The 15,472-nt window shown below is 37.6% G+C and overlaps 1 protein-coding gene across 2 annotated transcripts in view; it reads right to left on the bottom strand.

Annotated features, from left to right (window-relative positions):
* Nucleotides 1-3,583: 3,583 nt before the first annotated feature.
* The window catches only part of LOC143856908 (Methyltransferase family protein), a 32,462-nt gene continuing 20,573 nt past the window's right edge, over nucleotides 3,584-15,472 (bottom strand). For both annotated transcript variants that reach the window (XM_077367161.1, XM_077367160.1), the window contains exons 3-7: nucleotides 10,343-10,554; nucleotides 10,138-10,229; nucleotides 7,941-8,043; nucleotides 7,596-7,738; nucleotides 3,584-4,023 (exon numbers count right to left, since the gene is read on the bottom strand). In XM_077367161.1, coding sequence (XP_077223276.1) covers nucleotides 3,925-4,023; nucleotides 7,596-7,738; nucleotides 7,941-8,043; nucleotides 10,138-10,229; nucleotides 10,343-10,554 — 649 coding nt within the window. In that variant the 3' untranslated portion in view covers nucleotides 3,584-3,924. The remainder of the gene's footprint in view (nucleotides 4,024-7,595; nucleotides 7,739-7,940; nucleotides 8,044-10,137; nucleotides 10,230-10,342; nucleotides 10,555-15,472) is intronic.

Below are 15,472 nucleotides of genomic sequence, written 5' to 3'. Positions count from 1 at the left end.
AACACCATTCTGCCTCATTTGGGATATATCTAAAGGGATTAGATATAGAGCTTATCTTTGTACATCATTTCAAGAGTGAAATTTGTGTGAGCTTGCTAGCTATCTACCCTTGAAGGGGGAGGTTTTGTATTTTCATTTTCTTTGATCATATATTATATTCGGCGAGTGTGAAAGGACGCGGAGCCATTCCAAGAGCGAGTGTTGGAGACGCGAAGCTTTCTCCGGTTCGTGGTAAGTCTTGCGAGGCGGAACCGAACCAAGTTGTAATTGGGTTGATTTCCCGACACTAAGGAAATCCATAGTGAAGCCATGAACGGATTGTGTTGGTGGAGTGGAGTAGGTCCGAGGTTGGGACCAAACCACTTAAAAATCTCGGTGCACTCTTTCTCTCCCACTCTATTAACTTTTGTGTTGTGCATTGAATTTTTACTTTGTGTGCTTAATCATTTATTTGCCATTTGATTTTGCTTCCGCAATTTATTTTTGGCAAGAATTTTTGAATACCCAATTCACCCCCCCCCCCCCCCCCCCCCACCTCTTGGGTTGCCATCACCCCTGGGATTTCACTTGGTATCAGAGCACAAGGCTCTTATTTAGGGATTTTTGAATTGTAAAAATTTTAAAAGAGAAAAAGATTTCTTTTGGCATCTCATGGATTTTCATCTTAGCCAATCAATTTAGATCCACCTATCTTTTATAAAAATAATTTTGATAAATGAAATATTCGTAAGAGTTTCTTTTTAGAATCATTAGATTATGACATTTTGGATGTGCTTGAAAATGATTTATCTTTTTCTAAAAATAAAAGGGGGAAAATTGATTCCTAATGGCTTGATTTGAATGCTAAAGCTTTAATCATCATTTGTTGCTCGTTGTCTCCTCATGTAATTGAGAAAATTTCAAAATGTAAAAATGCTCATGAAATTTGAGTTAAACTTGAAAATATATATAAATCTCATGATTGTCATTTTGCATTTGTAAATTCTAATGCATCTCATATACATGATTGTGTTGAGAATCCTAATGAGCATTTAAAGTCTTTTGATATTGAAAAGGATTTCAACATTTCAATTTCCAACATGCAAAAAGATATTGATTCTTTAAAAATTGAAATTGATAATTTTTTGCTAAAAAATGATGCTTTGAATCAAATGAATGAAAACTTGATTAGTGCTAATTTTGATTTGATTCAAAGATGCAATTCATTTGAGAAAGAAAATAAAAAATTGGTTCTTGAAAACCATGATTTGCAAGAAAAGAAGAAAACACTCGAAAATCATAAATCTTCTTGTAAATTTGTATGTCCTTCTACATGTTGTGCTAAATGTAATTTTTGTGGTAGAATAGGACATTATAAAAGTGATTGTGTGTTTAGACTTTGCCTAAAACTAAACTTGTGTGGATTGAAAAGAGTACTTTAGGCAAATATAAACCATTTGGAACCAAATGGGTGTGGGTTCCATAGGCCCCAACCTAGTTTTCTATGCTTTTGAATTAGATTAGGGGCTTGTGCTTTAACTTGAATATCTTTATGATTTTGGTAGTTTTTTGCTCAAGGATCTTGTTTAAATTGTTACAACTTTACCTTGGCAATATGTTTTGATGACCCCCACATATATTCTATTTGTATTTCAAATAAGGGGAGATTTGATTTAGGGGAAGCTTGAAATTGTATTATTTTTCAAAACCCCATTTATGTTTCTAAACCCTCCTTGTTTTGAATTTTGTTTTTAAATAGGGGGAGTTTATTTATTGTATATCTTTTCCCTTGATTCTTGTCTCTTGCCCTATCTTTTCGTTGATGGCATAGGGGGGAGAAATGTATATGCTTTTATTGGAAAATCCCTTGTCGTTGTCATCATAAAAAAGGGGAAGAATGTAAGCCCAATGGTTCCCACCCTTGGCATCTCATTCTTGTTTTGATTATTCCAATCTCAAGTGATTTTGTATTACTAATGAGTTTGATTGTCTAAGTTGTAGATTTCATTTGTTAGCAATTAAGGAAGCTTGGATCAGGGCATTGAAGCTAAATTGGAAAGCATTTGGAGTGCCAAAGCTAGGATGATCCAAGAAGCATGGTGGACTTGAAGGTTTGAAGTTCAAGAGAAGATTGAAATGTTTTTCAAGTCAATAGAGTTTGTACTCCTCTCCTTGGTTTTAGAGATGTCAAAGGCACTTAACATAGGTTAAAATATATTTGAAAATGTAGGAATAAAGCCCAAAGACCATGGCTCAAAAGCCCCCGATCATTTAAAGTAAAAATGGAATTTCATACAGGGCCGGTCAATCGGGCGACCACGGAAGCAAGGCTGGAAATCTAGCACTTGGCTTCCAATAGCGGGCCGGTAGACCGGGGAGTCCCGGGCAACCAAAGATGTGTTTCTACATATTCAGAAACAATCCAACATGGTCGGGTCGGTCGACCGCCATTGGGCCGGGCGACCGCGGTGAGGAACCTGGACAAAAATAAAAATGTCCAGATTGAGTTGGTGTCATTTGTAGTAACACAAACATTGTTGAGAATCCAATGCCCCGAAAACCTAAGGGTTCCTCCGCAAGGTACGTCCATGGAGGGTGAGTTTGGATTTCTGCGATTATTCTTTAAGAGTTGTTGAATATCAAAAGATTATTACGCGGAATCCTTCTTTTTTTTGGAACAAGTTGAAGGAGTGGGCATTATTGGTGGAGATATGAGGTTTCGATGGAACGGATTTTATGCAACCAGTTTTATTTTTGTTCCATTTGGTGCTTATGGCTTGGGATTTTTGCAATCTAATGGTCGTGTTTTGGGTGGTGGCATGGCTGACCGGCCTGTATGTTAATGGGAGCGAGCCCTGTACAGGTCTGAACTCTGAAGGAACAAAAAATTAGGCACAACAAGCAGGTTTGTCTTTCTGATTGGGAAATCAGGTTGGGTTCAGGTTGGAAGAAATAAAATTCAGGTTGGGCTCGGGTTGGCGGATTAGCAGTTCGGGTAGGCTTCGAGTTTGCTTCAACGCGACCCATCCCGAGTTGCACCCCTAGAACTTGTTAAGCAGCTACGAAGTGGTTTGGTGCTACTTGCAGTCCCGGAAAATTTATTACAAGACGTTCTTTTGGGTATGCGTCAGCTGCTAGCGATGACAGTTTTTGGTTATGGAGAATGATACACCCCCCCCCCCCGCTTCTTAAGTTTTTAAAGGCAAGAAAAATGTTAAAGGGGGTGAATTGATCCTGAAGGAATGAACTATTCTCACATAAACTGTTAACGGGCGCGTAGGGGGAGGGGGGGGATATCATTTCCCTTTCCAGCCAAGTGTGAGTCCATTCCAGTTCTCAAAAATTTAAGCTGATATGACCAAAATCTCACCGCTGCGACGCTTCAAAATTTTCTTCTCCAGTATAGTAAGTTAGTAACTCCAGGTGCGCATGGATTGCCGGAATGAGGTGCTTGAATCAGTATCCAATACTGATTCTACCCGATTCCAGCATTTGGTTTAAAAAAAGAACAGAACCAAGGGGAATAATTGACACTCAGGCAGAATCAAAGGGGCAATGTCAGAATCTGTTTACCGTCACCAGAGGTGGTATTCTTATTCCAGCATTGAAGGAATGGAAATTTTATTAGACTTTTCAAATTAAAATTTTATTTTTATTCTTTTCTCATTCCGTTCAAGAGAGAATCAGAATAGGGATTGGAATATGATGCCGATTACGATTTTGATTCCGGCAATTCAAACGCAGCCCCCGAGTCCATGGCATTGCAAATACACCTCCACTGAAGAACTCTACTTTGGATAGTTACTATTCTTGAGTCTGAAAGCTGATAGATTTGCTTTCACCCATTTTTTGAGTTGGGATACTTCCCTTCTAAAATTAGACGTGCAACCAGAAAACAACATTCTTCTTCTTCCAGTACATCAGGCAAGATGCTCATCTGTGGCTTCAAATTGGCTTCTGAAACTTTCCATGAACCCAAACCCTCTGCATCTTCTTCCCATTCCTCCGATTCACCGATTTAACACAACAATATTCAAGCTCCAGCTGCATGCACATAAATGATTAATCAGAAGGAGCACTCAAATGGATAAAGATAAGTAGAACATTTTTAGATATCCAATCACTAGATACTACTAGTTTTGGCAGTTTTAATTTTTGTAGCATGAGATTCTCTCAGAGAAAATTAACCACAATCAACCAGAGCTATCAAAATTGAGGGATCTGATTTTTTTTTTTCTTTTCTTTTTTTTTAATTGCAAGGTCTTAAAAGCGTTTTCCCACCTTAAGACGCCTCTTATTTGAAGTCTAGAGGCTTTGGAAGGAAACAAAAGGCTTTTGGGGCTTTTCCAAAGCCATATTCATCAAGAGTAAGAAATTACTATATCTTCACAATTGTTGAGATGTGGATGTTTTGAAAGGAAACAGAAGGCTTTTGGGGCTTTCGAAAACCCTATTCATCAAGAGGAAGAAACTACTATATCTTCACAGTTGTTAAGCGAAATTGAAATATGTTCTTTCTGTAGCGATTATACAATGAAGGAGAAACAAATCATCACCATGATCAAAGGTTTTGGTACGTGATAAAAAGCTTGAAATATTGTAAGAAATCAGTACCTTAGATTTTGTTGTGTTTTCTTGTATTTGAAACCGATCATTTCTTTCGCGATTATAGAATGGATAAACAAATCATCATCATGATCACAGCTTTTGGTATATGATGTAAATATTCAAATATTGCAAGAAATCAACAACACATCTGGTATATGTAGAATCAATACTTGGGAAGAGTTTTTAAAAGAAAGCATCACCTAACACGAATTATTGCAGTTATGTGTGTATGTGCATGCGTGTGTGTGTGTGTGTCTGTGTGTGTGTGTGTGTGTGTGTGTGAGAGAGAGAGAGAGAGAGAGAGAGAGAGAGAGAGAAAGAGTGTGTGTAAATGCCTGTGAAGGGGTTTTTACAATGAAGCATCATCCATACCATTCATAGCAGCACAAGAGTCACCCATACGCATGTCCCTTTGTTGCACTCAGTGTTGCACGGATTCGGATTCGCGTGTCGGGATCCGACACGGATTCGAGGTGTCGGATGCTGCAAACCCCCAAAAGTAGGATTCGGATTCGGTAATTTTTAAATAAAATAAAATTTTCAAAATTTCAAATTTATATATATATATATATATATATATATATATATATATATATATATATATATATGAGAAAACGGTTCCTACACATGTGTAGAGAGTTCTCTACACACTAGCTTAAAATACAGTGGAGGCCCACATTGTTTGGGTGATCCAAGCCATCCATTTTCAAGGCCCTCACATAGATAGGGTGTCTACAAAAAATCAGATCCATAGGATCATCCCAACCCTACGATTTGTGGAGGTAAAATGGATGTCTTTAAACCTTCACAAATTAGTCCATTTTTTGCCTCCACAGTTCGAATGATTAGGATGATCCTATGGATCTGATTTTTTGTGGACACCCTATCTATGTGAAGGCCTTAAAAATGAATGGTTTGGATCACCCAAATAATGTGGCCCCCATTGTATTTTAAGCTAGTGTGTAGATAACTTATCTACACATATGTGTAGGAACCGTTTTCTCTCTCTCTCTCTCTCTCTCTCTCTCTCTCTCTCTCTCTCTCTCTCTCTCTCTCTCTCTATATATATATATATATATATATATATATATATATATGTGTGTGTGTGTGTGTGTGTGTGTGTGTGTGTGTGTGTGTGTGTATTTATGTATGTATGTCTGCATATATATTCATGAAAAATTTGTGGGTAGAGGGTTGATGCGAGGTTTGTATTAAAAGAGTTTAAGGAGGAAGGGGGTCGAAGTTCGAGGGTCGAGGCGCTAGGGTTTTTATTAAAAGAGTACGGGTTGTGCTTTCATATAAAAAAAATTAAGAAGAAAATACGTTTAAAGAGAAGATATACAGGATTCGCATTTCAAAAGAGACAACGATGAACCGGATTCGCCCGAGCCGGACACAGCTACGACAAGAATCTAGGTGTGTCCCACGTGAATCCATGTCCGATTTGGATGCGGAGACGCGTCGACACGGATTCGGCAGAGGGGGGCAAAGAATCCATGCAACATAGGTTGTACTCAAGCTTTTAACTTCTAATTTCTATTTTGGTTTCTGTCACCGCGGAAATAGAAATTTTTCAGTTTCGGTTGGAAATTTTTGGTAGAAATCATGTAAAATCATAGAAACATAAACAAATGATATAATTTTAAAATGAAGGTTCAAGAAATGCTAGAATAAGCACAAATACACACTTAGTAACCATCACATAAGAAAGATAGCTATCCATTATAGTTTAAAAACATCGAACACCCAGTGACGGGCAGTGTCACTCATGTCTGATAATTCAATATATACATTTCTCATGTAATTCATTTAAATTTTATACATAATACATACACCGTATTTCACATACAATTCTTCTAAATATAACTAAATGACACATACTGATATAGTCTAAGGTGTCAATTTCGTTTCATCTCAGCCGAAATGGCGAAACATTCTGTTACGCTCCGGAAAACGGAACAGAAACACCTGTTTCGTTCCGCCCGGAATTTCGTTCTGTTTCCTCGTGTTCTGTCCATTTCGTCTTATTCCGCCCTGTTTCGACCGAAACATGACAAATACCCAGTTTTGGCCTAAACACCAATTTTTTGAAAAAAAAAAATTACAGTTTCATCCCTTTAAGACTCTTTTTGGGGGCTTTTACCATTTTTACCCTTATTTGTTAGCCTTTTTTTACCATTTTACCTCCCAAAATAAGAAAAATCCTGTATAAACCCATCAACCCACTTTTTTTCTTCTGCCAACCAAATGTTCTCTCTCATACTAATCGTTACTCATCTCACTTCTTCTACTACTTTCTACTCATCTTTACACATCTCAAAGATCAAAGGGTATTTTCACCATCCAAATGCTTCTACTTATAGTGTACATGTATTTTCAACATCCAAAGGGAGGCTTGGAAGTGAAGAGACTTTTCTTTCCCAAATGTTATCTCTCATACTAATCGTTACCCATCTCACTTCTACTACTACTTTCTACTCATCTTTCCATCTCAAAGATCAATGGGCATTTTCACCCTCCAAATGCTTCTACTTATAGTGTACGTGTATTTTCAACATCCAAAGGGAGGCTGATGTGGAGAGCCTTTTCTTCCTTGACATGAGTCGACTTTCGACGGGACTGAAGTCCAAAGTTTGACTCCTTGATGCACCAATATAAACAATAAACCTCATATATTTAGAAAATATTAATGAATATTTCATTAATAAGTTTAAAATTAAAAAAATATCTAAATATATAATGAACCTTATTGCTTTAGACATGCACGACAACGCAAGTCACTAGGTGTTCGATCATGTTAAACCTTTATAGATGGTTGAATTGCATAATGTGGTGTTTATAAGTAAGCATTTGTTCTTATTTTAGCATTTACTTACTAGAGTTCTATTTTAAATCTCCATCCTTTCCATAGACTTCAACAACTTTTATAAGACTTCGACCGAGACTGACGTTTGAATCCTTAAATAAAACATGGTCTGATTTAAAATGGGATGAATTTTAAGTAGTACCTCAATGAAACCCGCACTTAAGAAAAGGTCCCTCGAAGTATCAAGAGAGAAGAAATACGAGCGAGTGCCATCAGATCTCACATACTCCCTGAACCCAACTCTTTTGTTCAGCTGAAATCTAAGCATAGTCATGTCATAGAGGCCTGAGAGTCAACAATAATTTAAGCAATTAACCAACTATAATAGAATGAAAGTGGTGGTCACTATCTGAAGCCAATGGATTCACAAGAGCTGATTAGACTGTGATCGGCATTTCGAAAAGCATCAATAATTGAAATGTTTAGCATTCCTAAGAACATGTCTTCTAATCAAAAGAACTTGCTATTGATTGCTAGGTCATCTTACCATAATCCCTGAATAAGAGTAAGCCCCCCGGCCTTAAAACAGAGAGGCATTCCGCAATAACAAAAGGCATTTGTTGAAATGGTATTGCTGATAAAGTGAATATCTAAAAAATAGCATGAGAAAAAACTAAATTAGAATGTTAAGGAGATAAACTTCTTCCATATATTGATAATGAATGGAGATCTCATTAAAGAGGATAATTATTAGAGCATAAAAATTAAAAATAGGATGTTAATTGCTTATTAGCGTTATTGAAAATGAATTGGATTACTGCAACTATGGACTGTGCCTACTTAAGGTTGGGAGGAGGCTTTTATAAAAGGATTGGACTGTTGTTCTTCTATCAGGAGATTAGCTCGTATGTTCTGGATAAATCTATGTACTGCTCACAAATGAAGGGAGATCGAGTCTTGAAAGTAAAGCTTTTTCGAAACCATGTGGCAATCACATTCTAGTATCGTGACTAAAGGTGAATGGCTTTTGTGTGAGAAAGATTTTTGGTTGCTCATTTCAATTGATCCAAGACTAATTAAGAGATTTGAACATAAAGTTTAGACTCCCATAAGTCGATTCTAGATCCATTTGTAGGGTCAGGATGCAGTTACACATTTAGTTTTGAAGGCTGCCAAGAAAGATGACTTCAGCCCACTCAGACAAGAATAAACTACTAAATATATCAATGCCACCGAAAAACTTTATCAGTTTAGAAATAGTACTTGTTGGGATAGTAGTCTTGTTTCCCCCACCAGTTAACTATTATATCTAGGTTTCTTAGATGTGGAGCGCGGTGGGAAGCCAAAATGGGAATGTGGGCTTTTTAGGTTTTTGTAAAACCTACGATATAAAAAGTCTCCAAAAAAAAAACCTACGACTAAACGCAGCGGCAAAAAGTGATTTTTTCTCTTGGTGCGTGAGGCGCAAGAACAAGAGTGGGAGAGAGTTTCTCCGGTGATTTTCTCCTAGGCTGCTCTGGTGGACAATTTCGGTTGAGAGGACAAGGAAAGTGTCGCAGATTGTGGGTTTCGGGTTAATCCCATTTTAATCCATGTATTTTGTTTTCTCATAGTGGAAGATCATGTTCTCGCCTGTGAGCGTAGGCATCTTGGCCAAACAATGTAAAATCTCGGTTGGTGCATCTTGTAGCTTGTTTATTTCTATTATTCCGTTTCTTTCTGAAGTTCATATCAAATTTTGTCACACGGAGTTCTCAACAGTACCAATTATTGACACGGTGCAACAGGATTTCCTATAACCAAGAAGAAATTTAAGCATTTCAAAGCAGTATGCAAGCGCCCAATATGACGCATAAGGAGGCATGTGAGCAGCACCAGGATGCACTAAATAAGGCATGCACATAATTTAAATATTGTTTTCTTTGCAAAAATCCAGTTTCTAAATTTGAAAAATCATTAAATAGCCATTACATGCCTTACTAATTCTAATGAACAGAGCTAGCAGGCCATCCACCAAAAAAATGTGAGATGCCACCAGATAAGTTTATCAATTTCAAGAAATGGTAAATTATTGAAACAGTGCCAACCGGGTTTCCCAAAAAGCTAAAACCAAGGAGAAATTTAAGCATTTCAAACCAGTATGCAAGCACCCAATATGAAGCATAAGGAGGCATGTGAGCAAAACTAGCAGGCACAAAATAGGACACCCATATAATTTTCATGTTGTTTTCTCTGCAAATATCCAATTTCTAAATTAGTAAGGTTAGTAAATAACCATTACAAGCTTTGTTAATTCTAACGCAAAAAGATAGCAGGCCTTCCACAGCAACAAAAAAAAGGTTAGATGTAACCCAAATAAAGAGATTCAAAGGCCGCGATCTATCAGAAATGAGGAGAATTGGCATTCATTTGTTTGTGCAGGATCATTGTAGATCAGAAATGTATCAAAGGCCAACGCCTGAAAGATCTGCGATAAATGGAGCATTGAGTATCCAAACATAGCATTTTGTCATGGTTAGAAAGAAGGGTTCTACTATGAGCACAATACTTAAAATTCCAGTATCGTGCATAAACTTCAATATTTCTAGGATTATATGGGCAGCGCAAAGAGGTATATACATCACTCAATTGAGTATAATAAACACTTATATGTACTAAAAAAAGTAAGAGGACTTTCATGTGGCACCGGTCTAATAAATCAAACTACATATGATTGAATAGATTTGGTACAAAATAAAACTTACCAGGGTAACAAAATTCACCCCACCAATGCAACATTGGTCTCCTTCGAAGGAGGATAACTCATCTAAGCCAGCGTCTTCACTCCCTTTAACATCTAATAAACCAAGTACAACAGACAACATCCCCATTCATGGAATTTCTCGCAAAATTTTGAAGGATAAAATCCAGTAGAATCTAGAAAGAAATAAACGACATTAAATTTGGAACCTGGTAGACAGTCAGATGGCTTTGTCAGGGAACCTTTTCGACACGAACTGCAGATCAACCGATTTGGAAATCCATTGACAGAAAAATCACAGAAAAAAGGATGGAATCGATGTTTGACTGAGCCCTCATCAGCATTATCTATCATCTGCCTTGCCCTTTTAAGGGCTTCTGTGCTACAGTCACAAGCATAAACAACGATACTCTGTTTTCCACTAAACAAGAAACACTTTCTGGTTAGGACAACTTATAGTGATCACCGGGAGTAAGATACGTAGCAAGATAGATTAAATTGAACTTAATGCATCAGAGAGAGAATGCATAAAACACCTTGCGCCAAAAATCAAGAAATCATTTATATAGTAAATAATGAAAACTCTATATGAAAATGAAAGGAATGCAATAAGATCACAAATATGAATATAACAAAATTTGAATAAGTTAATTTTCAAAAAAAAATTGTAAATGTAAAAAATGGTTTTTTTCTTTTTTTGAAAAATGACATTTCATTAATATTAAGATAGCATTCTGGACCAGGAGTTCCACCCTGCTTTACAAAATATTCAAGAGTAGAGTAAAGGCACGCGCATACCCGAGGCCAATTCGAAGATACAAAAAGTAAGGAAAAGTACAATATCCTAAACTACTCCTTTCTTCCTTTCAGTAGCCTAGCCTGAAGCGGGCTTACAGAAAGGATGGTATTTCTATTTCTTCCCTTTGGGCTCCAAACTTTGCTAGGCAATCAGCTACCTCATTCGCCGATCTCCTACGATGTTCAATCCTCGGATCAAGCACCCTTATCAGGTCCAATATTTCTGCAACCAATTCCTGCAGTTTCCAAGGTCCCTTTGAGGAACCAGAGGCCCAAGCTACGGCATTGGTAGAGTCACCTTCAACAATTAAAGGATGTTGGTTATTCTCGAAAGCCCATCGAAGGGGCTAGAAATTTCCAAATTCGCCCAATTGGTGATGGTTGTCCGGCATTTAAAACCATAAAAAAGGATTTTGCTGTAAAATCTCCATTGGATGCCCCATCCATATCTGCTCATCTTCCTTAAACTGTGAACAGTATGTCGACTCCAGAACAAATAAGAGCCTCTGTAAATCATGGATTTCCTCCTCCTTGAGGTTCCAGTGTAAACGTATATCCCAGAAACCTCTGCCTCTCTGAGCTTCTCTGACTAAATAATCTAAAACCGTTGCATCAGGACTTACTGCAATTCTGAATAATCATGGGAATTCCGTACTCAAAAAAGAAAAAAAAGGTGGGTCCGACACGCACCCCCCAGCACACCCAAGCGCACCCAACACGTTTTAAACCATTTTTTTTTTAAAAAAAAAACCAAAAACGGGGGGTGGGTTTTAAAAATATGGGGGATGGTTTAAAAACAATAAAAAAGACCATTGGGTCTTTTTTCCTCCCAAATCTCCCTCCTCTCTCTCGACCTCTCTCCCCAACCTATTCTCCAATTGTTTTTTTTTAATTTTTATAAATATATAATAAAATATTAAAATATAATATATTCGGTGTACCCACAGCGTACCCGCACCCGGTTTTTTGGAAAATCACGTACCCACGTACCCGTGTCGTGTCGTACCCGCACCCCGTACCCGTACCCGTGCTTCTTAGCCTGTTCAAAGTCTTCCTTAACAGAGCAGATGGATTTCCATGCTCCCGATCCCTTCCCTCTTGATGGTTTTTTAATGTTCCAATCCCCCCATTCAGATCCATATTTCAACCCAACTACCCGGTGCCACAGTGCCATTTTCACCATACCTCCATAACCATTTTCCAAGTAATGACTTCTTTCGCAGTTTGAGCCTCCCAATCCCCAGGCCTCCGTATCTTTTGGGTTGGGTCACCTTCCCCCAATTAATTAGATGTTTCAGCTTCTTTGGCTGACCGTCTCCGTCCCATAAGAAATTCCGTTGTAATCTTTCAATTGTCAATGCTACCTTGACCGGGATTCTGAAGAGAAATGAAGTAAACCGGCATGTTAGACAGTGCCGCTTTTATTAGTGTTATTCTTCCCCCAATAGAGATATACCTTTTCTTCCATGTTGCTAACTTCCTCTCTATTCTTTCCACGACCGGATCCCATTGAGCAGCCGATGGAATTCCAAACCCTAAAGGTAAGCCCAAGTAGGACACAGGGAAGGTCCCAGCACTGCACCCAATTGTCCTTCCAGCCTTTAGATCTCTCGCTGATCCATGTTGATTCCCAAGAGCATACTTTTGCTGAAGTTAATTTTAAGGCCAAAGGTGACCTCAAACCATTTAAATATCTTCATGGTGTTAGGGATGGCTTGGGAGTTGTTTTGCAAGAACACTAGTGTATCGTCGGCAAATTGGAGGTGTGTAATTTCTTCACCAAAAGGTCCAGCTTGCAGCCTACAAATCAAGCCCGATCTATTTGCTTTCGTCATCATTTGACTGAGGGCCTCCACCACCATTATAAACAAGTATGGAGCTAAAGGATTCCCCTGGCGGATACCCCTTGATGCATTGAAAAAGCCCTCCGCTGAACCATTAATAATGACCGAGAAAGAGTTAAATGATATGAGTGACCTTAACCACATCCTCCATTTTGGACCAAAACTCATCCTTTCTTGTATGAAATCAAGGACGTCCCAGTCTACGTGATCATAGGCTTTCTCAATGTCTATCTTAAACACTAGGCCCGAGCGTCCGCTTCTCTTTGCCAAGTTGATAAGTTCATTGGCAATGAGGACCCCATCCAAGATTTGCCTTGATTCAATGAAGGCCCCTTGGAACTGGGATATGATACCTCTCATGGTATTTTTCACTCTTCTTGTCAGCAGCTTAGCTATGATTTTAGGGATGCTAATAGGACTGGCAACGGGGTAGGGCGGAGCCGGATGTTGCATTCCCCGTCCCCGTCCCCGCCTCAAGGAAAATTAATACATACATTGCATGGGTGAGATAACTCATTCATTCCCTCGTTCTCTCCAACTCTCTTCTCCTCTCTTCTCTATCGTCTTCATCTCCAATTGTAGCATAACGACTACCATTTGATTGGATATCAAAAAAAAAAAATTTGCAAGAAGAAGATGCGGTGAATTAGATCTCCACTTTCTTCAAAGCATGTGTGAGTTCATACCCCATTTTCTCCACACGAATATGGAAAGCTTATTCCACCTATATTTGAAAGAAACAGCCAATTACTAGAATGAAACATCAACATCCGGTTCTTTTTTATTTTTGATCATTTTAACCTAGTTTTTGTCCGCATTTGACTGTTTTATAGCCGTTTGAATGGTCGTTTGCATTGTTTTACCTTTCCAAACAAAAAAAAAAGCCTATAAAAACCCATTCAATCCTCCACTTTCTTCACTTTTCCCACACTTCTATCGTTCTCAAATTCTTCTACTCATCTCTATTGTCATTATATTTCATTTATTTCCAATCATTTTATGTTTCTTCTACTTCCAAAGGATTTCTAATTCTAGTTATAAATGAAGAGGATGCTTGCAAGTAGGAGTATTTGCCTACTCAAAAGCAAGGTTTTAAATTCGGTTATGGTTTCAGCCATCATGGAAATCAAAATATTTCGGTTTCAGCGGAAATTTCGGCCGAAATCTTGTAAAATTCGATGGAAATATTTCAGTTGCTCTTAAATTTCAGTGGAAACTTGTAAATTCTGGTGGAAATCCTGTAAATAGGTTGAACCCCTCCTGAAAACGAAATTGAAATTGAAATTTCAGCAAAATCTTATAAATTTCCAATTCAATACGGAATTCGGCCGAAATTTTAAACCATGCTCAAAAGAGGTACCCCGTATACAGTATACATAATACATTTTAGATTTTATTTATATTCTTTTGGACTTTTGTTAGTTGTAATTCGCTTTCCTTTCCAATTTCAATTAAATTTAAAGAGCATGATGAGTTCAGAACCTTCCGGAGGAGCCGCAACTATTGGTTTCTCTCCCGCTAGATCCAATGACCTGTTATATGCTTATAGTACAGTGGCATCGGGTCATCGGAATAAAGTAATTTGCATATTTATAATAAACTTACATTGGGTAGAGTATTACTCGATGAAAAGAACATCTGGTGGGTGTTCCGAGTGAAGTGACAGTATGTAAGAAAGTCCCATAAGATCTAAAATGGAGAATTTCAAAACTTATAAAACAATACAAAGGAGAAAAATCTAAAAAATGTATAGTTATACCAGATATTGGTAATTCATATGGAATATCACAAGTTGAAGAAGGAGAAGGGGATAAGGAAGATGATGGATTGGGATATAAAGGAAAAGAAGTTACAGAAGAGAGGGGAGTGGAAAGAGAAATAAAATAAAATCAGGGGCTTGAAACAATTTTTTGCACGACGAATAATCCCTCAAATCCCAGACAAGCATAAAAATTCTTTGGCAACAAAAGAAACTATTGCATGGCGGTTGGCATACTTTGGTATGATGCCAACCCCCCTTTCAACGTAGCTCATTTCCCATATATGGCACCATCTTACCATAACTTCAGAGGGTCAATATTAAAGAAAAGGTGCATGAGATAAATCCACTCCGCAAAGAGGAATAGGTTGGAACGCCAGAGATTGGATGACTTGTTGTTTGTGCATTACAATTTAAATTTCCGAGAAAGGCATAATATTTTTAATTAATATTCTCATTTCTTAAGAATGAATCACACTTTAAATTTAAAGTTGAAATCTTCAGAAATTATTAAATTTTGTACCAAGTACTTAAGAAGGAAGACATCAACTACTACGACCATACTAGCCTATAAAACCTTGATGTCTTAATGGATTGGATAGCAAAGGATGATTCTATTGTTTTCATCAGAGAGGATTTAGGTTGTTAACAAGTTGAAGAACCTACTGATGTTGCGGTGGCAGATGACGAAGATGAGGACGTCAATACGGATGATGTTCGTGGATTTGTTGGTGGTAATGATAACAGGCACCATTCAGTTGAGTATGACTATCCGGATTATGAAAGCCCCTCGGAGGAGATGAGTTAAGTTGACCTGTGAGACATTTGAATAATTCAATCTTCATTTTATTTGTAATACTTATAGCTACCACTTTGCGTTTTTTAAGATTAATTTTTCTTGGTTTCATTGATGTATTGCAATAAATTCGATATTTAAA

Source organism: Tasmannia lanceolata, unplaced genomic scaffold (assembly GCF_043159265.1).
Source record: "Tasmannia lanceolata isolate RefF3 unplaced genomic scaffold, GAP_Taslan_0.1 ptg000024l, whole genome shotgun sequence".
Lineage (NCBI taxonomy): Eukaryota > Viridiplantae > Streptophyta > Magnoliopsida > Canellales > Winteraceae > Tasmannia > Tasmannia lanceolata.
Note: the sequence above shows the minus strand (reverse complement) of the source record. Positions and strands in the feature narration are given on the sequence as shown.